Source organism: Nyctereutes procyonoides, unplaced genomic scaffold (genome assembly GCF_905146905.1).
Source record: "Nyctereutes procyonoides isolate TBG_1078 unplaced genomic scaffold, NYPRO_anot_genome, whole genome shotgun sequence".
NCBI lineage: Eukaryota > Metazoa > Chordata > Mammalia > Carnivora > Canidae > Nyctereutes > Nyctereutes procyonoides.
Genome location: NW_026575030.1, coordinates 22,862,252 through 22,887,532, shown reverse-complemented (window position 1 = coordinate 22,887,532; position 25,281 = coordinate 22,862,252). Strand labels below are relative to the sequence as shown.

The 25,281-nt window shown below is 47.9% G+C and overlaps 1 protein-coding gene across 1 annotated transcript in view; it reads right to left on the bottom strand.

Moving 5' to 3' along the window:
- MYLK (myosin light chain kinase) overlaps window positions 1-25,281 on the bottom strand; it is a 181,474-nt gene that overhangs the window by 105,236 nt on the left and 50,957 nt on the right. Inside the window, 8 exon segments of the mRNA XM_055316566.1 lie at window positions 1,161-1,313; window positions 5,148-5,282; window positions 9,312-9,518; window positions 10,139-10,665; window positions 11,783-11,801; window positions 13,910-14,075; window positions 15,056-15,221; window positions 16,224-16,272. Coding sequence (XP_055172541.1) covers window positions 1,161-1,313; window positions 5,148-5,282; window positions 9,312-9,518; window positions 10,139-10,665; window positions 11,783-11,801; window positions 13,910-14,075; window positions 15,056-15,221; window positions 16,224-16,272 — 1,422 coding nt within the window.

The following is a 25,281-nucleotide window of genomic DNA, read 5'->3' as shown; positions in this document are numbered from 1 at the left end:
CCAGCAAGCCCCTAATCCTTAAGGGGTGACACTGCTGGCCGACAGGGCCCAGGCTCTCCCTCTGGGCCAGAGGCTGCACACTCCGGGAAAGGCTCGGAGTCATCGGGATCTGGGTCTGAAAGACCAATCTGACCTACCAGCTTGTGTGCTTAGGCAAGGTACAGAAGCTTTCTGAGACTTCCAGACCCTTCTGTGTAAAAGCTAGGGATAGCACGGCCCTCCCCAGGGCTGCTGAGGTCTAAATGAGAAACTATTTAATGCAGTAACCAGCACATGATTTTCCCCTTGCCTTTTTCAGTGAAACCATGTCCTGCGGCCTCCCAGAAGGCTGCTCACGTGGTAGGGAGACTCTCCCCACGGGCCCTGAACCCTGAGGGACAACAGAGAGAAGAGACATGGTCTCTTGCTGGGAAAACAGAGCACAGCACACCCGGTCTGAGCACCCGGGCCCCAGACACACACAGGAGCTGGGGCCCAGGCCCTGGGGTGAGGATGGGGAGGCCGGCTTACCTGAACACCTCGGCCCCAGGAACCATTCCCTGAGTATTGTCACCATGCCCACCGAGACCACAGCCCAGACAGCCCTGTCTTGAGTGCCGTGGCTCCCCTGGAACTCCCTGGGGCCAAGGGCTTGGCGCAGATCAATGGATGAGCATGATAATCAGATTACTGGACACCAGGCTGCTGATGTATGAAAACAAGCCTCGGCTGGTGGGGAGGTGCAGGGTCAGAAGAAAAAGGGGAACAACCTGAGACCCTCTCAAAGCCTCAGTGCCAAAAAAAAAAAAAAAAAAAAAAAAAAGCCTCAGTGCCAGCACTCTGTTGGCCAGTGGCCCCTAGCACAGGAGGTGGCATTTGTGAGACCCCCTAAGTCCTCGGGGGTATGGGGGTACTCCTCCCAGAGCATCTTTCAGTGTGCGAGGTCTTCTTCCTACCACACTGGGAGCTTCTTGAGCCAAGGGAACCCTTGTCTCTCACCCCTGCATCTTCCCTCTGCCCTGATGGAGTGAGGCGGTGGGGAACTGGCCTTTGCATATTCACTGTGGACCTCTAGAGGCCATTTCCTCCACCTGCCTGCCTTCAGATGCAGTGCTCTTTCTCCAGAGCAGATGTCTGGCACCAGCAAAGGTGCTTCTAAAGAGGTGCCCAGAGGCTCCTACCATGGACGGTGACCCGGGCGCTGCAGGACACCTGGCCCAAGGTGTTCTTGGCCAGACAGGTGTAAATGCCGTCATCTTCCGGCAGGGCATCCTGGATGTGGAGCTCGGCCATGCCAGCCTCGCAGGAGGAGTGAGCGTACTGGATGGGCTGCTCTGTGGAGGAAAGCAGAGGAAGGGGTCAGGCCAGGGGGCTCCCAGGGGTGGGGATATGATCCCTGTCCTCAGTGGGGCTGCTGCTGTCATGTCCCCATGCTCACTCAGATCCACAGGGGGCTGACGACGTGTCAGGCCCCCTCTCTAGCCAGCGGGACAGACACTTGCAGGTGGAGAAGGAAGCAGGGGCTAGGGAGGGAGATGAAGGAGAGGCAGTAGTCTCCTTGGGGTGCAGGAGCAAGGCTGGGGCTCAAAGGACCGTGGGGAGAGATTCTGGAGGCATTCAGAATGCAGGAGGGAAAGGGACATATTTCTGTGCATTTTGTTTAAAGAAACAGTCCCGACGTTCACATCCTGGACTTCACAGAATTCTGAGCCTGGAAAGAATCTTAAAGGGTCATCTGGCCCACAGCCCAGCCGCAGGCATAACAGGCCTCACCCAGACAACATGAGGCTCCTGGCTCCTTTTAGACATCTCCAGAAATAATGATTCCATTTCCCACTGCAGATACTCATCAGAAAGCAAGTGTGTGACCTCAACCTGACGCTGCAATTAGGTGCATTTCGGTGCATTTTAGGGTTCATGGAAAAGATAAATATGGGAAACTAAAAAGGACTCTCGTCTTTTCTTCCCAGAGCCCCTGCCACAGGAGGCCCTTTATTCAGGTCACATAAAGTCCTGCAAGAAGACAGAAGTGCATGCTATGAACTTCAGTGGTTTCCTTAATGCTATATGTTCCTGGGACTTTATCATTCCAGGATGTGAGCTTTCATTTCCAGGGGGAGAAAAAAAAAAATCTCATTACTGAAGATTCTGGCCTCAGAACAGGAATGTGTCCACTCACCATATAGGAAGCAACTGTCAGTTTCTTCCCTTGTCGGGCCCCAGGGTCCTGGTTTGCACTTCATAAAATTGGGGGTGGGCGGTGGGGGGAGGGAGAAAGTACAGAAAGAAGTCCTCTCCCTGCAGGGCAATGTTTTCTTCTGCACATAGCAACACGTTGTGTCTCCATGACAGTCTGCAGAGACTGCCAAGCGAGCATGCCATAGGGCGGGCGAGACGAGATACTGCGCGGCCTCTGCACTGCATAAAGGTGGGGCTGGGAGCTGGGTAAGGCAGGGGCCCAGATCCTGTTACCCCAAGTATGAACGCCGCTCTTCACCTTAAAACCTCTCTTCCCTGAGGATACCAGTACGTTCCACGACTGCCATCAAAGTACCCCAGTGGTCAAAATGTGCCAACAAAGTGTTGGAGACCTATTTGGTTACTGGAGCATGACTCATGTGGGCCCTACGCACATGGGATGGAATGGTGGCCCCAGAGGTGTTGGCTCAGGGCACTCAGAATTGGGAGACACACAACTGTCGGGGCCCCAAGACTGGTTAAGACCAGAGTTAGCAACCCAGGGAACTTGAGCATGATTGCCCTCTGGTGGTAACGGTGTGGAAATGCCAAGACTGGCCAAGAACAAGAAGGTGGGGTTGCTTTTCCCAGTCCTGGAGGGTCCTGGGGGGGGGGGGTGTGCAAACCAGGAGTCGGCAAATACTGCTCACGGGCCAAATCTGACCTGCAGCCTGTATTTTTGTACAGCCTGAAAGCTAAGAATAGTTCTTACAGATTTTAAATCTTTGAAAAAAGTTAAACTATTTCATGATCTGTGAAGATTGTATGAAATTCACATTTCAGCGTCCATAAATAAAGTTTTATTGCAACACTGCCATACTCATTCATCTGCAGAGTGTCTCCGGCTACTTTTTTGCTGCCACAAGAGCAGAGCTGAGTAATTGTGACAGAGACTGGATGGTCAGTAAAGCTGAAAATATTTACTATCTGGCCCTCACAGAAAATGTCTCTTAATCCCTGGTCTGGACTCTGAGCCAGACGGATGTGGAACTCTCTTGCTCAGATCCATTGACAGTCTTTAACCTCTATGTTCTGTTCTAGCTGCAAGAAGGCTGGGTCTCTGCAGTCACTCCCAGGATCCAACAGCAGGTCTGTCCATAGTGAGGGGTGGAGGGAAGGATGACCTCAATTTTCATTTATTTGCCCAAGAAGATGACACCTAGAAAGACTAAATGGCACCTTCTCTCATTCTTTTTTAAAGATTTCGTTTATGTATTTATTCATGAGAGAGAGAGAGAGAGAGAGAGAGAGTGAGAGAGAGAGGGGGGGGGGCAGAGACACAGGCAGAGGGAGAAGCAGGCTCCATGCAGGGAGCCCAACGTGGGACTTGATCCTGGGACCCAGGGTCACGCCCTAGGCTGAAGGCGGCACTAAACCGCTGAGCCACCCGGCTGCCCAGCACTTTCTCTCATTGACCAGAGATCATTTCTAGCAGAGCCTAAGCAAACTCTACCAAATAGGAAGGTCTACAAGTAACACATCAATAGTGTAGAAACAGCTGGGGGTTATTTGATGCATACGTGGCAGGTGCCACTGTCCCTTAAGGAGGCTACTCTATCAGCCCTGAGAGCTGGCTGAGGTCCGAAACCTGTTCCAGCCCATCCTCCTCACCCATAAAGAAACTGATGCCCAGAGAGGTGAAGGGAGGGTGTCCAAGGTCACCTGGCCACTAGATGGCAGAGAAGGATAAGTGCCCTGGTCTCCTGACTGGCAGCTCTGCCTTCGTCTTCCCTGTGATCTGCAAAGCAGGGCTTCCCAAAGCAGACCCTGCTCAATTCCATCAATTTTGTGGACCGTTCTCAGTTTGAAAATTTTGGAATTGAAAAGTCTTTTAAAATTTTATTTATTTATTCATGAGAGACACAGAGAGAGGCAGAGACACAGGCAGAGGGAGAAGCAGGCTCCATGCAGGGAGCCCAACGTGGGACTTGATCCTGGGTCTCCAGGATCAGGCCCTGGGCCGAAGGCAGGCGCTAAACCGCTGAGCCAGGGGGGCTGCCCTGAAAGCCTTTTTTAAAAAGAGAAGCGTGAGGGATGCCTGGGTGGCTCAGCGGTTGAGTGTCTCTGCCTTCAGCCCAGGGTGTGACCCCAGGGTCCCAGGATCGAGTCCCACACTGGGCTCCCTGCAGGGAGCCTGCTTCTCCCTCTGCCTGTGTCTCTGTGTCTCTCATTAATAAATAAATAAAATCTTTTTTTTTTAATTTTTTTTATTTTTTTATGATAGTCACAGAGAGAGAGAGAGAGGCAGAGTCACAGGCAGAGGGAGAAGCAGGCTCCATGCACCGGGAGCCCGACGTGGGATTCGATCCCGGGTCTCCAGGATCGCGCCCCGGGCCAAAGGCAGGCGCTAAACTGCTGCGCCACCCAGGGATCCCTAAATAAATAAAATCTTAAAAAAAAAACAGAAGAGTGATAACACAGGATAACTAATTTATCAAAAAAAAATTAATTTATCCAATAAGTAAAAAAAAAAAAAAGTTGGCATGTCTCCATAGGACTATAATACTAAAAAGAATTACTGGTCTACGAATCCCAAAGCCAACTGCCATTAAATAAAAGGTGATGTTCCATGAGTAACTTCTAGTATGGGTCACTAATTTATTAATTTGTTCATTTATTGAGGGCCTACTATGAGCCTGGCCACATAGATGAGCCAAATTACTTGTGCAGCCATGTACCAGACACATTAGCTGTTTTATATTGAGGATCTAAGTTAACTTACAAATGCCACCCTGGAAGGCAGTGGCCGTTATTCACATGTGGCAGGAGCTCAAGGCTGAGGGAGGAATAGGAAGGCCCGGCATCCCCAGCCAGGCAACGGTGACTCCAAGGTCCCATGATCTCCCTGTACCCGGTATGGCTCTGAGTGATAAATGGGGCAAGCCAAGTGAGCACGCAGGCAGCCAGGGGCTGCAACAGGGGGAACTCACCATTAAGCAGCCAAGTGATTTGGGGCACCGGGGTCCCCTGCACTGAGCACTGTAGCACAAAGTCCTGGCCCTCAATGACAGCGTAGTCCTTCAGGACGCTGGAGAACGAGGGAGCCACCTCCATCACAGCCAGCCCTGCAAGGGCAAAGAACAAACAGGCCAAGTCAGACCACAGCTGACGTGTTCCGGTGATGGACCACAGTCACCCCGAGCCTCACAGGCAGGTGCCTCTCTGCCACAGGTGTGGAGACCTGTAGCGTGAGGCATAGAAACCAGCCGGGGCTGAGTCACAGCCACAAAACAGCCCAGGCCTGGCAGTGCCGGGGACACCAGCCTGCCCCCTCTCCTCCAGGACTCAGGCACCTCCTAACCTGGCTTCCTTTCACTGTCCTGGGGCATCCCAGCTCACCTGGTTCTGCTTTACTTTCCAGGATCCCTCCTCCTTTAACACATCCCATTGTACCTGTGCAATCCTGAGAATATCTTTGCAGGCCCCCTGGTGAGGACATTTCAATTTTAAATTTTCATTTTTTTTTCCAATTCTAGGACTGGATCAAATGACAGACTCCCATCTGTCCTACTTTTCCAACCTAGGCCAATGGTTCAGGACTGCCGGGGGCCTTGGACTCTGCATGACTCAGTTGCCTCATGAATCTGAGGCATATTCTAGTTGAGAACTGCTGAGATGAACTTTCCAGAAGCCCTCTACATTGGTGGACTGGGGAGCATTTGTAGTTTAGGAGTCTTAACCAAGAGCAATAGGGGACAGATCATCTCTTCTACAAGCAGAACATGCTACAGAGAGGTCGAGGCGGGTGACAGTCGAGAAGGGGTAACGGGTTTGGTGAGTAGAAGGGGCCTCACCAGTGCCTTTCAGGAGGAGCAGTGGTGGGGGGAAGCCACATTAGACTGCAGGAGTTTAAGGACAAAAACTGGTACCTGGGGGCTTACTATGTCCCAGATGTGACCATGACAGTGCCATGAGATTGCTTTCTTTAGCTCATTTTACAGACCCAGTTAGTAATTTATCACAGTCAAGCCCAATGGTGGAGGCAGGCTTTATGACCGGCTCTCTGACTCTCCATCTACCCTTCCTCCTCCACGCCAGGATGCCCCTCCGGGGAGAGTAGGCTGCGGGAGACCAGCTACAGTCCAAATGATGGTGCATCTGATTGGGACTGGCACTGAGGGAAGGGATGGAGAGACTAGCTTGAGAGGTGTGGGGAGGCACCTCATTCCTCTTCCCAGCCAGCAACAACTTTCCTCATGGGGCCATGCCTTTGGGAGCCATTGAAAAAATATGGACTTCCGTGTCAAACCAACATGGGTTAGAAATATGCTATCTTCTTCAAGGCAGGTGACCTTGGGCAAGTTCTTAAACTTCACCACAGCTCAGTATTCTCATCTGGAAAATGGGTGTGACTACAGTTATCTCCTAAGACGGTTGGTATAACTAAACGGAACAATAGAGATGAAGGATTTAGCACAAGGCCCAGGACACTGAGCAGGCTTTTGTGGAGAATTAGCTGTTACCATCCAATGGAAACTGTGCATCGAGACAAGACCTGTGGCGAGTTTGGGGGTGAAAGACAGCAGAGAGGTAAAGTGGAAGCTTAAGGGGCCACTGAGCAGAAGGAAGATTGTCTTTCCTTTCTCCCCAGAGTATGCTTGGAGGGAGAAGAGAGAGGCCTCTGGACAAGGCGGGGGTGGGGAACAGATTGAAGAAATGGTGGGAGAGTGAATCATTAAGTGGGATCTTTGTGGAGAGGGGAAGGGATGCAGAGAGAAGTCGTGGTAAGAGAGACAGTTTTGTGCAGTAACAGGAAAAAAGAGAGAAAGAGGGTGTTGCAGGAGAAGCTGAGAGAACGTGCCTCAGGTGATCTGCATCTCTGTGAGGTCCTCTGGAAAGGTTTTAGAACAGCCGGTTTCTCCAAGGGGAGAGGGAGCCCACACGTGCTTTGGAAATGGCAGAGGAAGGGCTTCTGAAAATCCGCTCCTCCATACAAGCAACAAGAACACGGGCAAAAAAACAGTCAAAATCCACTTTCTGGGGGGACTCTGGAAATTAACCAACGGCCTACCACATTCTGAAGAGCATTCACTCAAAGACAGAGAGCTGACCGTTGGTGAGAAGAGCCAGCTTTGCGGCGTGCTTCATTCCCACCCTGTTTGCCCCAGCGCTGTGGGAGCTTTGAAGATCACCTTCTCTTTTCCCCTCAACTTGCTGTAAGTACAGTCTCGATGCACCACTTCCAATTAATAATAATAGCTACCGCTCCAACAAAAGCCTGTTGGTTTTCAGCCTCTGGTGGACATGATGCCACGTGTCCATCCCCTGCACGGAGCCTGGAATGAGGAGGCTCGTGCTCCTGGACTTGTGAACTCGACAGGAACTCCTACCGCCAAATGGAATGGATAGTACTTCTTACAAAGAAATTCATGAACATAGTAAAAATCCCAATTAAGAAAGAAATCAACAGCATGCATGCAGTGGGAAACAAGCCTAGCCCCTACCTCTTCCCAAAAATCCCCGGTCTCCCTTGCTCGAGGCAACTTGCGGACCCTTCCAGAAATGCTTTATGCGCACATAAGCATCTGTTTGCACATATCTACATAGATTCTTTTCCTTTTGTGCAAATAGCATATGAAACACGCAGCTCCGCACTTGGCTCTCCTCCCTTCCTAGTGTATCTTGGACATGTTTCACCATCAGAGTCGACAGGTCAGCCATATTTGTTTTACTGGCTGCATGGAATCCTACTGTATGGATGAATCACTACGTTCTTCTCCTTTCTTTCTTGGGAAACATTTATTATGGCAAATTTCAAACACACACGCTAGTAAAGAGAGCAATATAGTAGATGATCATATACTTGTCTCTCAAATTTATTTATTATTATTATTTTTTTTGTTTCTCAAATTTAATAATTGTCATCTCTTGGCGGATCTCATTTCAGTAATACCTCCACCAGCTCCCACTACACATGGATTATTTCTGAAGCAAATATATCATTTCACCAGTAGATAAGTCAATTTATATCTCTAAAATACACAGACTTAAAAAAAATAACCATAAGACCACCATCATGTCTTAAAAACAGCACTAATTCCTTTATATCAAATATCTTGCAAATGCTCAAATTTTCCTGGTGTCCTCTTTAAAACATTTTTTAAATGTCTCAAAGTCACACAAAGTCCATGGATTGCGATTATTGATGTCTCTTACATATCTTTTCATCTAAGTTTCCTATAGGTTGTCCCTCCGTTCCTCTTTCTCTTATAATTTATTTGTTGAAAAAAAAATAGGCAAAGGTTATTTGTCCCATAGAACTTCTAACAGCCTGAAATTTGTTGACTCTATCCCTGTGGTTCAATATGTTCCTCAATGGGTCAAGGGTCCCTGAATAGCATTTAAAAGAAGGAGGAAATTTTATAGAGAAATAGATGGGTGCAAGGATATTTATCGCAATTTTGTTACAATAGTGAAAAAAAATGGGAAAGACCTAAATACTCGACAGTAAGAACAAGCGTAATCAGCTATGCTATTTCATGAAATATTATATGGCCATTAAAACTATGTTTTTGAATAAGATTAAGTAATATAGAAAGAAACAGTATGGAAAGATGCTTATGTAACATGAGAAAATAAATTAGACTAGAAAGCAGTATACAAACAGCACAATGCCGATTTTGTTTTAAAAACATTAAAATATCATTTATTTCTGAGTCATAAGACTATATTGTGTTTAAATCCCCCACAATGAACATGCCCAAGTTTTATAAACATATTACAATAAACATAAAAGATGCGGGATCCCACATCATCTCATGTGACTCTAAATGCACATATTTAGTGAATGTTTGGTTTTCTGTGGTTACAAAACTGAGTCATGGCACTCCCTTGGATAGCTGAAGAACCCAGAAAAGGGAGCTCTCAGCAGGGCTGGGCGTGGGGGTGGTGGGCATACTTATTCTGAGGTGACTCTGATGGGAACTCTTGATGAGGAGTCACCTGTCCTGGAGCAATGACTTTGGGATGATGCTTCTGTCGGGTTGGACACCCAGCATGGGGATGGTAGGAGGTGACAGTCCTGCAGTGTAGGAAGCGCCCCACGGATGCCCCCCCCAACAGAGAACCCAGGATGACTGGAGGAGCGTACTCACGTTTCACCAGGAGGGTCCAACCACAGGACACCTGGCCTCGGACATTGGAGGCCGTGCAACTGTAGCTCCCACTGTCCTTGGCCCGCACTCTCAGCAAGCAGAGGTAGTGGCATCCACCTTCTTCATAAACCTCAACCATGCCTTCTCGTCTCTTCACGGGGGCACCTTCCAGGAACCAGGTCACTTCAGGCTTTGGGGTCCCTGAAACTACAGGGCCAGGTGAAGGACATGAGGCTCCCAGAGAGTACACTCTGCTTGTGGGGATAGGGGGGGGTGCTGGACCTGAGGGAGAAGCTTGGGCTGGTATGAGCTGAGCTGGCTCTCCTACCCCTCACCCTACACTATGGACGAGTGCACATCTCAAGATGGAGGCAGGTCCTCGGGAGGAGGGCGACGAGCCAGGTCTGCAGATCAGCCAAAGCCAGGAGAAGGGACCAAAGAGAAGGAGCCCCTGTGGCTTGTTTTCTGATGGTGATGGTGATGATGGTGGTAAGAATTAGGACACAGGACAGATACCAGCCAGGAGAAGGGACCAAAGAGAAGGAGCCCCTGTGGCTTGTTTTCTGATGGTGATGGTGATGATGGTGGTAAGAATTAGGACACAGGACAGATACCATATCCAACAATGAACAACGGGCCACTGTTGGGTGTTTCTCCAGAACAAGACATGTTACTAGACCGAGTGCTTCCTATATAAAGTGGCTGCTGGGGTGGGGTGGGTTCTAGTCCAAGGGGCTGGGTGGATACACTGTGCCCACGGAGGCAGTGGCCACCCAGGGGCTACATTGGTGGGGCGGGATGGGACAGTGACCCTTAGCTCTACTCACCCTCACATCTGAACTTGACTGTTTCATCTTCACTGACCTCCTGGCTTTGGGGCTTGCTCTCAAATTTGGGGAATGTGGACTCCCTCTGGCTCTCCATGGGGATTTTTCTGGTAGCAACCTTGTTCACAACCTCCTGGCTTCCCAGGCCAGACTGCCGGGCAGGGAAGGTGGCTGTGGGGGGAGCAGCTGGCCTCTCCCTCTCTTCCCCAGGAGACGAGAGGGCACTCGAGACCGGCGCTCTTGGCTCTGTCAGGACTTTTGCCGCCTGCAGGGTAATGGTGCTGGAAGTCTTCTGTAGGATGGGGCTCCTCAGGGCTTTCCTGGGTGGGTCCCCAGGCGGCTCCAGCTTAGACTCCCTCAGGGGCTGAGGCTGGCTACTTGTGGCCCAGGTGGGGGAGCCACCGATCTGGGTGCTGGAGCAGGGCCACCTTTCCGCTGCAGACTCCAGGTGGTCTAGTTTCGGCCCCTGCGTGGTTCCATTGGTCACCTCCTTCCTGATATCTGAATTGGCCACCTTTGTTAATGACCTGTTTGGTGGTGATTGGGGGGCAATGGGGAAGGAGAAGGAGGAACGGAATGATCATTTGGTTACTCACAAGCATTACTCATCACAAGCACAGACTCCAGGCATCAGCAAAGCCCACAGATGAAGACCGAGTGTGAGCAGAAGCCTCTCTCTGCAGCCTTCTCAGCTTCCCAAGACAGAGGGCAAGCAGCCATGCCCGATGCTTCCTCGCCCCTCCTCCCAATCCAGAGCCTGTTCTATCTGCACTTACCCAATCTGCCTTTTTCCTCCCCGCCGCCACCCCAAGGGCCACCCAATTCCCACCACGCCACTGCCTCTCCCGTGTCCCTGCTGGCCCTCTCTGATCCACGGTCTACGTGGCAAGCACAGCTGATTGCCCCTGCCCCGAGGACAAAATCGAGCTTCTCAACGTGGCCCACAGGATGCCCTGTGTGAGCTGGTTCCTGCTGCCTCTTGGGCCTTGCAAGACCACCTCTGATGCCCACCAGGCTGCAGGGTCCCCCAGTGCCCACCTCTCTCTCCTCTCCCCATTTTCACATGTGCTACCACCCTGCTGGGGACACTGAACCTGAGCTTTTCTTTACCTGCCTAATAGTACCCTACAGGCATGAGCTCAAACCTCAGGGGTCCAGGGAGCGTTTCTCTGATGCTCTAACCTACATCAGTGCCCCTCGTTACTCTGCCTCAGGTGCTCCGCAGCCTGCAACTATGACTTCGTGCAGCTCGGTTTAAAGCCCTTTCCCTCCACCAGATGTCTGCCCACCCCAGGACCCAGGGTCTAGGACCAGGACTCATGTGCAGGAAAGGAAGCTCCTGAGGCAGATGTGCCACATGGGTGAGTGGGCATCCTTCCCCAGGACGGCTAACTGGTGCTGGCCAGACACTGAGAAAGGTGACAGCACGGTGTCCTCGAGAGTCTCACTCTGGTGGCAAGTCTCTACGGGACCCGTGGGGCATACCGCAACAGGAGGGCAACACAAAGCACAACTATGCCCCCCGACGGTCAGTTTGCCCTCCTATACGACGACTTGGAAATTCAGGGCATTTCTCCATTGCAACCTCTCTTTTCTTGCAGGGCATCTCAAGATGGAAACAATGATTACAAAGCCTAGACGTACCTACTGGTATTGTCCAAACCTGGAAAAAGAGAGAAGGGTAGACTGTTAGCCGACTATTTTATGTACCAGGAGGAGAAAGTGATAAGACAACATGGTTTTTTATTTGTTTCGGAGTGTTCACCTCCCGAGTTTCCACTTTGCCCCTCGTCTGTGCTCCTCCCTCCCTCAGTCCCTCAGCTTCCCTGGGCCTGAACTGCCTGGTTTAATGTGATGAGCTCATCTGAGCCCGGCTCTGAGACACCGGGAAGGCCTCCACTGCTGCCCTGGGCCTCCTCTGGTGGCCTCGGCAACGGTACCCTGCGCCATGGGACCTGTCCCGCTCACCAGCCACAGAAGGAAACCAATCTAGGGACAAACAAAAATAAATATCTGAAAATTTCAAACCTGAACAGTGTGACTAATGTACATGTGGCCCTCAAAAATGAACCTCCCCAAATAATTGGCTTTGACAAATACCTGCTTTAAAAACATCCAGGGAAAGTGTAATTTTATTCAGTTCTTCAAAGAAAAAAAACATACAGTATATATTTTTTCCTGCCAAATGGTTTTTTAAAAAATTTATTACGGACAACTTCAAAATATGCACTAGTAGAGAGGATAGAACAAACTCTGAAAGCCATCACTCAGATTGAGGAAATAGCAACATTTCACCTGTCTTTTTTATCCTTTTTTGTTTTGGTTTTCAGAGGAGCTTTTTCTGGGGCCATTTAAAAACATGTCCCAGGGACGCCGGGGTGGCTCAGTGGTTGAGCGTCTGCCTTCAGCCCAGGGCGTGATCCCGGAGTGCCTGGATCGAGTCCTGTATTGGGCTCCCTGCATGGAGCCTGCTTCTCCCTCTGCCTGTGTCTCTGCCTCTGTGTGTGTGTGTCTTTCATGAATAAATAAATAACATCTTAAAAAAAATCAATGAAACATGTTCCAGGCAACTTATCATTCTATAATTAAGTTTTGAGAAGGGAGCAGTTCTTTAATTCAATGTGAGGGCAAGTGAGGGAAGTAGCTAAATCACTCTTCTCAGTGCCTGATGGGTCCTGATCCCACAGCGAGCTATAAAGTCTAATTCTTCCGTCAAGACCAGGGCTTTGGATGGTGTAGAAGGGAATAGAGAAAGCAGCATATGCTGTACGTAGTACAACTCAGGATTGTTTCATGAAACTTGTTTCACTTAGATATGTTCATATACATCTATAGATGACCTGCATTACAACGTAGAGTAAGTTTCTTTCAGGGGGTTATGAAAAACGCTTGCGCCAACAATAGAAAAGAGAGAGCAAGGAAGAATAGTTTCTTTTTTCTTTTCTTTTTTTTTTACAGATTTATTTTTTTTTAAGATTTATTTATTTATTTATTCATCAAAGACACAGAGGGAGGCAGAGACACAGGCAGAGGGAGAAGCAGGCTCCATGCAGGGAGCCCGATGCGGGACTCTATCCCGGGACCCCGGGATGACGCCCTGAGCCGAAGGCAGATGCTCAACCGCTGAGCCACCCAGGTGTCCCAAGGAAGCACAGTTTCTGACACAGGAAGGGAATGTGGAAGAGAAAAATCATAAAAGAAAAGAGGGTAAGAAAAGGGGAGGAGCGTGATGTCAATCCCCTTCCCTGCCCACACTCCCCGCTTCCGCAGGCCAACCTTGGCGGAATCAAGGGAATGTAAAGAGGAGACAGATTCAAAGGGAAGCCCTGACAGGGGCTGATGCCTACAGGCGAGAAGGAGGCGAGGGTCAAAGAGGAGCTGAAAGGCCCAGCCTGGGCGAGGAGAAGCAGAATCCTGGGGTAGAAGGAGTTAAGGTGAGGGAACGCATGATGTAAAGGACAGAGTGAATGATAAGTTAAATCTTTGGCAGGTTAAATTTGGGGTGATGGCAAGGTATTAGCAATGCCCACTCTTCCAGGGACAGTTAGAAGTACAGAAAGGAGTCTGAGTGAGAAGAAAAGGCTGAAGACACAGGTGTGGGGCACAGTGCAGGGACACGAGTTCAAGATCCTGCCCCTGGAGGAGCGCACGGGGATGTGGGTGGGTCAGTGTAACACTGATCCCTGATCCGTAATGAACAGCAGCTCTTTCTAGCAGGGTATGGAAACTGGGCAGGGGTTGTGCTGCACTAGCCCTCCCCCCACTTGATACCTTGGATAGAAAGCTCAGCCGACATGGAGGCCTTCCCCGACCCATTCACCACCATGCATGTGTACACTCCCACATCATCGCGGCTGACCTCATGGATTTCCAGAACTTGTACCCCGTTCTTCTCAGACATAGATACACGGGCACTTGGCTGCAGGGCAACATCCCCCTGTGCATGGCAAGAGGGTAGCTTGGTCAGAGAAACCTGCTTACCTTTTGGCTCTATCCTACCTCCTGCTAAGCCTGGTGGGACAGACACCAGGCATGGACCGTAGAACCCTCCACTCTGGGCTCACTGACATGCTCAGAGAGCAGTCTTTGGACAATCCAAGGGCCCTGACTCGGGGTCCGTGTGTGTGGTGTGGTATCAGGTCCAGCTTAGAGCAGGTGCATTAGCTTGTTTCAGAGGAGCCCTCGTTTGAGGTAGGCATCCTACATTCCTCACTTTGGTTCCACTTTGCCTCCCTCTCTTTTATTCTGTTTCCATGGTCGGTCCAGGGGAATTAGGAAGTAGGGAAAAGGTGTGCCCTCACTCATTTTGATCCAGGACTTGCATCCATGAGAAAGCTATTCTTGCAGGGCTCGACCCCAAGTTTTTCCCTATGTCTTCTCACTGCCCCTGTTGAATACTCACCCTGTGCCTCATGCCCCCTGATGCCACCCCCAGCCCCCACCTCCTCTGCTCTACCTTCACACTGCCAAGCCCTGAATGAAATACTCCCAATGGTATTTTGAGGTAGGTGGGATCATCTCTGCCTCACAGATAAAGAGACCAGTGTTCCAAGAGGCCAAATGACTTGCCCGACAGCTCATGTTTTATGAACGAGAGAGCTGTGGTTTGAAACCTAATCCCACGTCTTCAAATTCTACTTTCTTGAGATAGTCAGGTCTTTTCTGATTCAGAAACTTTATGCTGTTTGGGGAGTATGTGAGATGAGAGGACACTGTGGGCTGAGTTACAGAGGCACAGTGTGCAAATATGGGCAGGAACAAGCGTGGCTATTGGATGTACAGAGAACCCTGGAAAACCATCTATAGTTGAGCAGAAGAGACTGATTGTAAAGATAGATTCCTATTGGTCTAAGAGGCTAGCCCTCCACATTCAGGGTCCCCAGGCCTGGGCCAGAGTTGGAGCACATAAAATCTCACCTTGAGCCAGGTGACCTGTGGTTGGGGCCGTCCGGTGATCTTGCAGGAGAACCGTCCCGTCTGTCCTTCTTTGACTACGGCTCGGCCCAACTTGGTAGCAAACTTTGGTGGGCACTCTCCCCAGATGCTAGGACGGGTCTCCACTGCGGGGGCTGCAAATCTGTCCCTGGAAAGAAATCAGCAGAGGGTCCAGCAACAAGTCAGATCTTCTCTCTGCCCCAACCCATGTCACTTAAGTTGGGTCAGATATCAGCAATGGGCAGCCTTCCCAATTCTGTGCCTCAAACACGTTTCTCATGTACCCTCTGGAAAAGTCTATGGCACCAAAACTTATTTCCTCCACCTCCTGAACATGCAGATAGACTATATATACTAGCCTCCCTCGTAATAAGGTAAACCTGAATTCTACTGAGCGCTGGCCAGAAGCCTGGGTTGTGGCCAACAGACTGCAAGTAGAAGTGATATATGCCACCTCTTGGCTAAACCCATAAAAACCCATAAAAACCTCCTTCACACTCTCTCTCATTCACCGTTCTGGCTAGATGCAGGAGATTCAAGAGAGGCGCCGCGGCCAAGAGACGATGGAATCACAAAATAGAAGAAGCCTGGGTCCTTCAAAGATGATGGCAAGTTCTCCACCTGTTCACGAATACCTAAATTGACTTTGCTTGAGTAAGAAACAAACTTTCCCCATATTAAACTGTTGCAATTTGGGGGCTTGTCTGTTATAGCAGCTATTGCTACTTACCTTTACCAATACAGGTTTATTTTCCATAAGAAGTGCCACATATTGATTGCCTCTTCTGGGTCGGCTTACTTAAGTCTGACTATTGCCTTGATTGTTGGAGATCCCTGCAGACTACGGCCACATAGCAGACTTTCTCAGCATCTAGCAGCTTAGACCAAATGGGCTCTCCACACAGGCTACCCGGGCAAGAGGCATTGTGTGAGTGCCATGTCACATCCCAGTAGGCTCTTGCTTTACTTTTTTTTAAGATTAATATTAAGCAAGAGGGATGCGTGGGTGGCTCAGTGGTTGAGCGTCTGCCTTGCTTTAGTTATTATAACCCAAGATGCCCAAGAAGACTTACATCCTAGATCTGTTTGGTCAGGTCAGCAGGAAAAGCCAATCCCGCCCTTACCCTGGCTTGAATATCCCACAACTTACCCCAAGGTTTTGGAAACAACGGGCTGACCATGCTTCTTCATGAAGCCCCCTGCAAGTGGGAAACAGAGAGAGAGGCTTGAAGAGGTGGGTCTGAGCCACCAACTCACAGCATTGAAAAGTCAGGAAGGGTCAACAACAGGGGTGGGGTGGGATAATGATGGAAACAGTTTGCCCTGACTGAACTGTTTCCATCAAGCACCATGGTGGGTGCTTTACATACATCACTTAAGGAGGCTGGTACTACATCATCCTTCTATTTCTTTAACAGATGAGAAAAATGAGATTCAGACAAGTTAAGTTGCCCACCCAAGTCACAGCACCAGTAATAGTGCAGAAATGCATCCAAGCACGCCTGTTCTAGAACATTCAACCATCCTCCTGCGCTGTTACACACCACTGGACCTTCTGCTCTGGGGATTATCTGTGGTTTAAGCATTGATGAACCTTAGTGAAAATGGATTAATAGCTAACACCAGCATCACACGTAAGTTACGTTCCAGATTGACAATTATTGTACATGTATTGCTATTTAACATCACTATTTAGCGACTTGGGTACAGTTTTCATAACATAATGTGGGTTAAGTTCTTGTCATTCAATAGCCTATTCAAGCTTAAAAGAACTTCTAAGCAGATAAAGAGAGTAACGTGTTCTGGGAGGACCCGACTAACGATTGCCCTCAAGATGCTGGGGCCCCTCCGACACTGCTGGAGGAAGTGCAAGCCCGTCAGTTCTTGTCGAAAGTATTGGAACGAATAAGAATCATTAGCTCTAAAGATGCTCTTGTCTTAGACCAGCACCTTCCTTTCTGTCCTCCAAATCAAAGGAAATGATGCTAAACATAGAAAGTTTACAAAACTGTTCATTTCAGCCTTGTACATGTCACACAATAGGAAGATAATAAGTGGTTAAATAATGTCCAATTAAACAACCTATCCTGCCATCAAATGTTTAAGGATATATGAAACATGCAGATATATGTTGACATATCATTTGCTCTCCAGCACACTCCACTTGGGTGGTGATCCTCTGTACCCCACTGGGCTCGTCCTGACCCAATGGGTAATCCTTTCCCCTATCACTCAGGTGCTCAATGACATTTCATATGGGGCCATTCCACTCCCAAGTATGTTCTCCTCCAGACTCTCCTGCTTTAACCAGGTGCCTATTCTTCTTCAACTACTTTCTCTGTTCTACCTTTGCAGGCGTGCGTGCCCTAGGGCTGAGTCCTGGGGCCTTGCACTGATTCCACCCCTAACCCGGGCGGTCTTAGATGGTCCCATCGCTTTAAATACCATCTATATGAAATAAGTCAGTTGGAGAAAGATAATCATCACATGGTTTCATGCACATGTGGAATATAAGAAATAGTGAAAGGGACTATAAGGGAAAGGAGGGAAACTGAGTGGTGAAAAATTGGGAAGATAAAACACTGAGAGACTCCTAACTCTGGGAAACAAAGGGTTGCAGAAGGGGAAGTGGGTGGGGGGATGGGGTGATTGGGTGACGGGCACTGAGGAGGGCACTTAATGGGATGAGCACTGGGTGTTTTACTATATGTTGGAGAACTAAGTTTAAATAAAATATTTTAAATATCGGGACACCTGGGTGGCTCAGTGGTTGAGTTTCTGCCTCTGGCTCAGGGTGTGGTCCTGGGGTCCAGGGATCAAGTCCCATATCAGGCTCCCTTCGAGGAGCCTGCTTCTCCCTCTGCCTGTCTCTCTCTCTCTCTCTCTCTCTCGCTCTGTGTGTGTGTGTCTCTCATGAATAAATAAAATCTTTAAAATATATTAAAAAGGGACACCTGGGTGGCTCAGCGGTTGAGCACCTGCCTTCAGCTCAGGGCGTGATCCTGGAGTCCCCGGGATTGAGTCCCACATCGGGCTCCCTGCATGGAGCCTGCTTCGCCCTCTGCCTGTGTCTCTGCCTCTCTCTCTCTCCCTGTCTCTCATGAATAAATAAATAAAATCTTTTAAAAAATAAAATATATTAAAAAATAAATAAAATAAATATCATCTATAAGCTGATGACTCCCAAACTATATACTAGAACTTATTCATTCATCAGAGGTATTCAGAACAGTGCCCAAATCCTTATAGGGTTTAAATCCTTGTTAAATAAAGGGATTTTATTGGGGGTGGTGGTGGTGTAAGAGCAACCTATGATGACATTGTCTATTCAATGTGATCTCAACTAGGAGAAAATAAAAAATCCAAACAGAGGAAAACAACCAGAAGAAAATACATCAAAATATTATTAATAGTGATCGTTTTGGGGTGGTGGGACTATGAGGGTTTTATTCAGCTGTATTTTTATTTTTTTATTTTTTTAATTTTTTTAAAATTTTTATTTATGAGAGAGAGACAGGCAGAGACACAGGCAGAGGGAGAAGCAGGCTCCATGCACCGGGAGCCTGATGTGGGATTCGATCCCGGGTCTCCAGGATCACGCCCTGGGCCAAAGGCAGGCGCCAAACCGCTGCGCCACCCAGGGATCCCTCAGCTGTATTTTTAAAAACCTATAAATACGATGGATGGTAAAGAAAAAAACAAGCTGTGATCTAGTTACCAAAAATAAAGAAAAAAAGGGAGGTCTGGAGAAAGAAAGTAAAAAAAGGAACAAGATTCTGGAATCCAAGAGGTGAATAGGGCCTCCTATAGCTACCTGCCAAAACCCTAGCATCGGCCACATAGTGAATCACTGAGACCCCTTCTGAAAAATATCTATGTGCCACTCACTGCAAGGAGTGAGTGCATTTATCATGCTACTGTATCATTCATTTCATCTTGGAGCAAAGATCTGATAAAAAATTAAGACCGATCATCTGATGAATGGGTAAACAAAATGTGGTCTATTCATACAATGGAATAGCATTCAGCCATACAGAGGAATAAAGTACTGACACATGTTACAATGTGGATGAACGCTGAGAAAATTTGCTAAGTGAAGAAAGCCAGACTTAAAAAAAAAAAAAAGCATGATTCCATTTATATGAAATGTTCAGAAAAGGCAAATGGATAGAGACAACGCACATCAGCGGTTGCCAGGGGCTGGGGAAGGCAATGGGGGAGTGATTACTCAGTGGGGATGGGGTTCCTGCTCAGGGTGATGAAAAGTTTTGAGACTAGATGGTGGTGATGGTTTCACAACATGGTGAATGTATTTAAGACCTGTATACTTTAAAATGGTTAAAATAGTAAATTTATATGTATTTTCGCCATAATAAAAATAGACTAAGTAACTTTTTAAGATTATTGGGAGCTAAATATCTTAATCCAAAGGCTAAAATTCTTTTATTCCTTAAAAAAAAAAAAGCAAAGCAAAAATATGGCATTGCCTAAAAGAATAGCAAGAGAATGCTGTTTGAAGGTCCTTCTCTATCACGGTGAGAGCAGTTAGTTTATGGTATGATCCAAAGGTAACAGAGCAAGCAGTCAGCTAGAAATGGAACGGGCTGCTTATTTTAATGTGAGTTAACACCAGAGAGCTGACATGAAAACGAAAAGAGAATTTGGGCTAAAATAACTAACAAGGTCTATTTATAGGCAAAAATTTGAAGTTGCAAGTTGTCAGATAAGGCAAAATTAATTTTGTGAAAGTATGAAAATCTGGCATAGTAAGGCTATGGAGGAAAATAAGTGGAAAGGGGATTAGGATAGAAATGCCAGAAATAGAAGAGAACGTTAAGAGAATTGGTGAAGACAGGATCGGGTTAGTGACGGAGGGGAGAAAAGGCCAAGGCACTGAAAGTAGTTAAACAGTTCTCTTAGATTTTCAAGGGCAAGTAAAAGAGAATGCTGGCAGGTTTTAGGAGTGAAAAGTTCAACAGTGAGGGAACCAGCGCTTTTTGTTAAAGGATATAGAGAGGCTGGGTTGAGACACAGAATGCTGCCGACAAGGGGAATAATGTGATCAAGATGGTAAGGAGTCGAAATGCTTCCAAAATACGTGGTGATATAACTTACCGTCCACACAGGGACTCTCGACACTGGAAGGGACATAATTAATAATTCTGCTAGGACAATAGGCGCAAACCAGGACTGTTCCAGGAAAACCAGGGAGCAGTTGCCCCTACTTGCAGGCAACTTCAGAGTGGATCTTAAGGATTGCTTTAAAATAGTGGTTTTAATCAGAAAAAAAAATGCCTTTTTTTTAATATCAGGTATTAAGAATTACTTCTCAATAAAGAGAGAAAAATTTAAAAGATGAAAAATATTAATATAGCATAAAAAAGGTATGGTTAGGGTAAATGGCAAAAAAGTATGAAATGACCTTGAAGGAAGGTAACATAGCGAGACAAGTTACAGAGCACTGGGATATGGAAAATGAAAAAAATAGGAGGCCCTGTGTGTGTGTGTGTGTGTGTGTGTGTGTGTGTGTGTGTGTGGTGGCTCTAAGTCTCCCTTTCCTCCTATCTCCCTCTTCCAAATCGTGATCTGCACCTAAATCTGACTCATTCTTCCAGGACTAACCTAGGTCCCTCTTCCAAGAAGTCATCACAGACCATTTCAGCCTCCAGAGGCCTAATTTTCCTCTGAGTTTACAAGCCAATGTGCCAATTGTTTGGCAAAGAAACCCACTGCCGCCTTGGCTGGAGTTCCGCTTTCACGGGGCCTTTAATGAGCTGAGGTCCTATCAGACCAACTGGGTTCCTGCAGAAAGGATTCAGCAAAGGCCTGTATCTCCCACACAGCACCCCACAAAGTCAACACCTCATAAATACACCCGGATGTTGAATCTTAACTGCAATATAATAATGAAATGTGAGGTTAAGAAAGCCAGTCTCTGGAGGGCAATATGCAACCCTTGCTGCCCTTGGAGCCCAGCACGAAGTCAGCACATTCAGTACAATCTGATGAATGAAGAGGCTAAAACTGGAGCTACTGGCTGGGGGCTGGGAGGAGTAGGAGAAGGGGCAGAGACCCAGGATGGGGGGGGGCAGCGTCACAATGACAACCAAAGGGGGTAGGGGGCAGCCAGGCCAGCAGAGGCTGTAGAGTACGGTGACTTCGGGAGTCACCCTTCGGGGGCGGAAAGAGGCTAAGGCATCTGCTGTTTAGCAAGGTCTGGCCCTTCTGTATAGCAAGTAAATGGTGAGGCTTTTGCCAAGGCAGGCTTGACGCGTAACTATTTCACAGCCAAGAGACCCATGGCACAGAAAGAACAATGTTCATTTCTGACACATTTTTATTGTTAACTTTGATGAGACAGAAAAGGACAAAAAAAAAAAGACAGAAACTCAGAGCATTTTAAAATCCTGATTGGAGTTTTTTTTAATAGGGCATATATCCCTACAAAGAGGAAGGGGCATCAAGGAGTGCTGTAAGCTGAAAATATGGAATACCAATGGGGAATATAATTACAGGTCTTTGGGAAGGTGGAAAATTTAGATGGGAAAAAGATAGTACAAAAGAAAAAAAGAGCACACACACATGGAGAATCACAACAGACATTCTTGAGGAATATAATAATTTAAGACTCAGCCGCCATAAACAGATGTGGGCTCAAAACCCATAACGTCGCCAATGTAATCCAATGTGAAAATAAAAGGGATCTGAGAAATCTGTCCCTGAAAAAGGGTATTGGAAAAAAAAGAAAAAGGTGGCATAGGAGCATTTCCTACAAATTCAAAATCCCCAAGAATGCTGGTGTCAGTGGACTTGCAGTCAGTAGGGCCACTCTTCTCCCTAAGTCCCATGACATGGGGTCACTCTGCTGCCAAATTCTGGGCAGCTTACCACCTGACCCTTTCTCTCCCACACTATCAGGGAGCCTTAGCTTGCAGGACAGGGGTTTCATGGGGGTATAGAGAGTGGAGGCTGCAGGACTGGGGTGGCTGGGACACGGGGGATGTGTGCTTGGGTCAGGAGATGGGCAGGAGGCCAATCTTCCAGAAGAGGAAAGCCAGGCAGACCTAGAGAGGCATGGGCCTTGTATGGAATAGAGGCAACTAAAAGGCAAAGCGAAAATATACAGCTGTTGGCATCCACGGGGCCAGCCAGCGGTGTGGATAAGGGTTATCTTTCTGGGATAACCGAAGAAAAGCTAAACAAGTGACGTGGAGGTGAAGGGCAGAGGTGAGTTGCTTTCTATCATTTCATTGGCCAATGTGCTATTGAAAGATCCAGCACCCTGATCCCTCTGGTTCGGATCTGGGAAATGCCTTCTACAAGGAAACAGAAACAATGGTTTCTCAATTTCCAGGAAATCGATGTTCGAAGACAGGAGACCAGTGACACCCCCTGCCATACACACACTTTACTGAGATATTTTGCCTACATCAAATCATGTCATTTTTTTAAAGATTTATTTATTTATTTATGAGAGAGAGAGAGAGAGAGAGAGAGAGAGAGAGAGAGAGAGAGAGAGAGAGGGAGGGAGAGGGGCAGAGACACAGGCAGAGGGAGAAGCAGGTTCCATGCCGGGAGCCTGACGTGGGACTGGATCCCGGGACTACAGGATTGCGCCTTGGGCCAAAGGCAGGTGCTAAACCGCTGAGCCACCCAGGGATCCCCAAATCATGTCATTTTTTCCCCTCGATACCCTCCAATGGCTTTCCATCACCAGGGTCTAGACCCCGACTGCCTCTCCAGGCGTATCCTGACTCTGCTGACCCCACTAACTCTCGCACTATTTATCCCTCTAACGTAAGCCTGCAAAAAGCCCCCCAGCTCTTTGGGGCTTTATTTCTGGTCTCAGGAGCAGACTCAGATCATACAGAGGGCAAGCCAGAGTGATGGAGAGAGTTCATGTCTCAGGAAGAAGCCCTCAAGTAAGGACAGAGGGGGAAGTGGGGGTAAACACTCCAGCTTCAGCACCCTTCAGTTAACGCTGAGTTCTAGGGCCACCCTTACCTCTTAAACCTCATCACATGAGGTCACTCTTCCTCCTACTGTCACAGTCTAGGCAGCCTGCTACCTACCCTCTTTCTCGCACATGGTCAGGGAGTTCTTAATTCTACTACAAAAGTTCTATTTGTTACCTATTGTTTTTCTCTGTACAAAGTAAACTCTAAGGGAGCAGGGACCCTATCTCAGTTGCTCTGCTCTGTCTCCAGTGCCTGTCACAGGGAGGAGCAGAGCCGTGAACAGGGCCATGGATGCCGGGATTCGCTCCAAACTCCTAGGAGACCCTTTAGGATGAGGGGATGTGTCTTTGTTATATGGCAGAGACAAAAGTGGGCAGAGCCTCAGAAAACATCCCCTCCAGGGGATGAAGCTCAGGAAAGAAGTCCACAGAGGGGTACCTAATAGGGAAGAAAGAGTGATGGCCAAGGTCCAGAAAGGTGTGGGGGGTGGGGAGGGGTGGGAGTGGTCCTAAGTTTTTGCCCTTCCTATTTATTTCAAAGAAAACTCCCTTAGAGGAGGGAGCTCCTGGTCACATCTACTCCCCAGCGAATATATATTCATTCTTTTAAAATTTACTTTTAAAAAATTGTTCATTGCATTCTAATGCAGAGTGGTTAATGGCTTGGAACTTATTTTTCAGAGATGAAAATAAACTTTATCCGCATCTTGTGAAACTATAACTCTTGCTACTCCCCTTCCCCTAGAATAACTCTCAACATCACCTGTATGGCTTTCGCACTGCTCAGTGCACTGGACGCGTCAAGCATGGCGAGGATTACCATGTAAGTTATTTTCCAAACTAGGACTCTTTTGAAAGTCAAAGGATGTTCTATTTATAATGAGGAGGCATAAACCAGATAAATGGTCACTCTAATGACACCTGCCATGACCATGGGCCTGTAAATGGGGCAAGCACCCCTCAGCCATGTGTTATTCTCATCACCCTGCCCTGCACGGTGCAGGCTGGCACATGGGGGCACCTGTGCTCAGGATGACCAATCCCTGTCTTCTCAGCCACGTAGAAGAAGGACTGGAAGCGAGCTAGCCCTGGTTATATTATACCTGGTCGCTGCACATCTTCCCTTGGCTTTGTGGCTCCTTTCTCACAACCTATGTGCACGTGTTCCATTCTGCCTTTCTGGCCCATATCACACACCACTGCTTTTACAGCAGCTCCGTGTTATTTAGCTAATATTCCTAAAGGATAGCTCAAAGAGGAGAAATGTGTCAGATTCCATGAAATAATCCAAGAATATTCTAATAAAGTATTTAGTAGGTGTGATGGTTAACTTTATGTGTCAATTTAACTGAGCCATGGGGTGCCTAGATATTTGGTCAAACATTATTCTGGATGTTTGTATGGAAGTATTTTTTTTTAAGATTTTATTTATTTATTTGAGAAAGAGAGAGACAGGGTGCCTGCACAAGCAGGGTGGGCGGCAGAAGGGGAGGGAGAGGCACAAGAAGACTCCACGCTGAGCGAAGAGCCCAGGTTTTGATCTTACGAGCGAACCCCTGAGAACACGACCCAAGTCAAAACTAAGAGATACTTAACCAACTGAGCCACCCAGGCACCCCTGTATGAGGGTGTTTGGGGATGAGATTAACATTGAAATGTTAGACGGCGTAAAACTGATTGGCGTCTCTAATGTTGGCGGGCTTCATCCAATCAGTTAAAGACCTGAATAGAATGAAAAGCCTGACCCTCCCCCAAATAAGGAGAAATTCTTCCTACCTGACTGCCTCTGAGCTGGGGCATGGATTTTTTCCTCTGCTATTGACTTAGACTGAAACATCACCTCTTCTGGATTTGGAGCCTGCTGGCCTTTGCACTGAAACACCACCATCAACTCTCCTGGCTCTTGGGCCTTTAGACCTGGGTGAGAACTACACCATTGACTCCCCTGGGTTTCTAACTTACTGACTACAGCTCTTGGGCCAGTCTCCATAATTGTGTGAGCGAATTTCTTGTAACGAATTTCTTTCCACATATAATATGCACGATCGATTCTGTCTCTCTGGAGTCTCCTAACTAGGTATAAGCACGAGCCCACTGGTTCTCAAAGTATCGGTCCCACTATGCAGTAGTATCAGCATCACCAAGAAACTTGTTAGAAATGAAAATTCTTGAGCCCATCCCAACCTACTAGATCAGAAACTCTGGGGCAAGGCCCAGCAGTTTGCAGTTTCAGAAGCCCTTCAGGTGATTC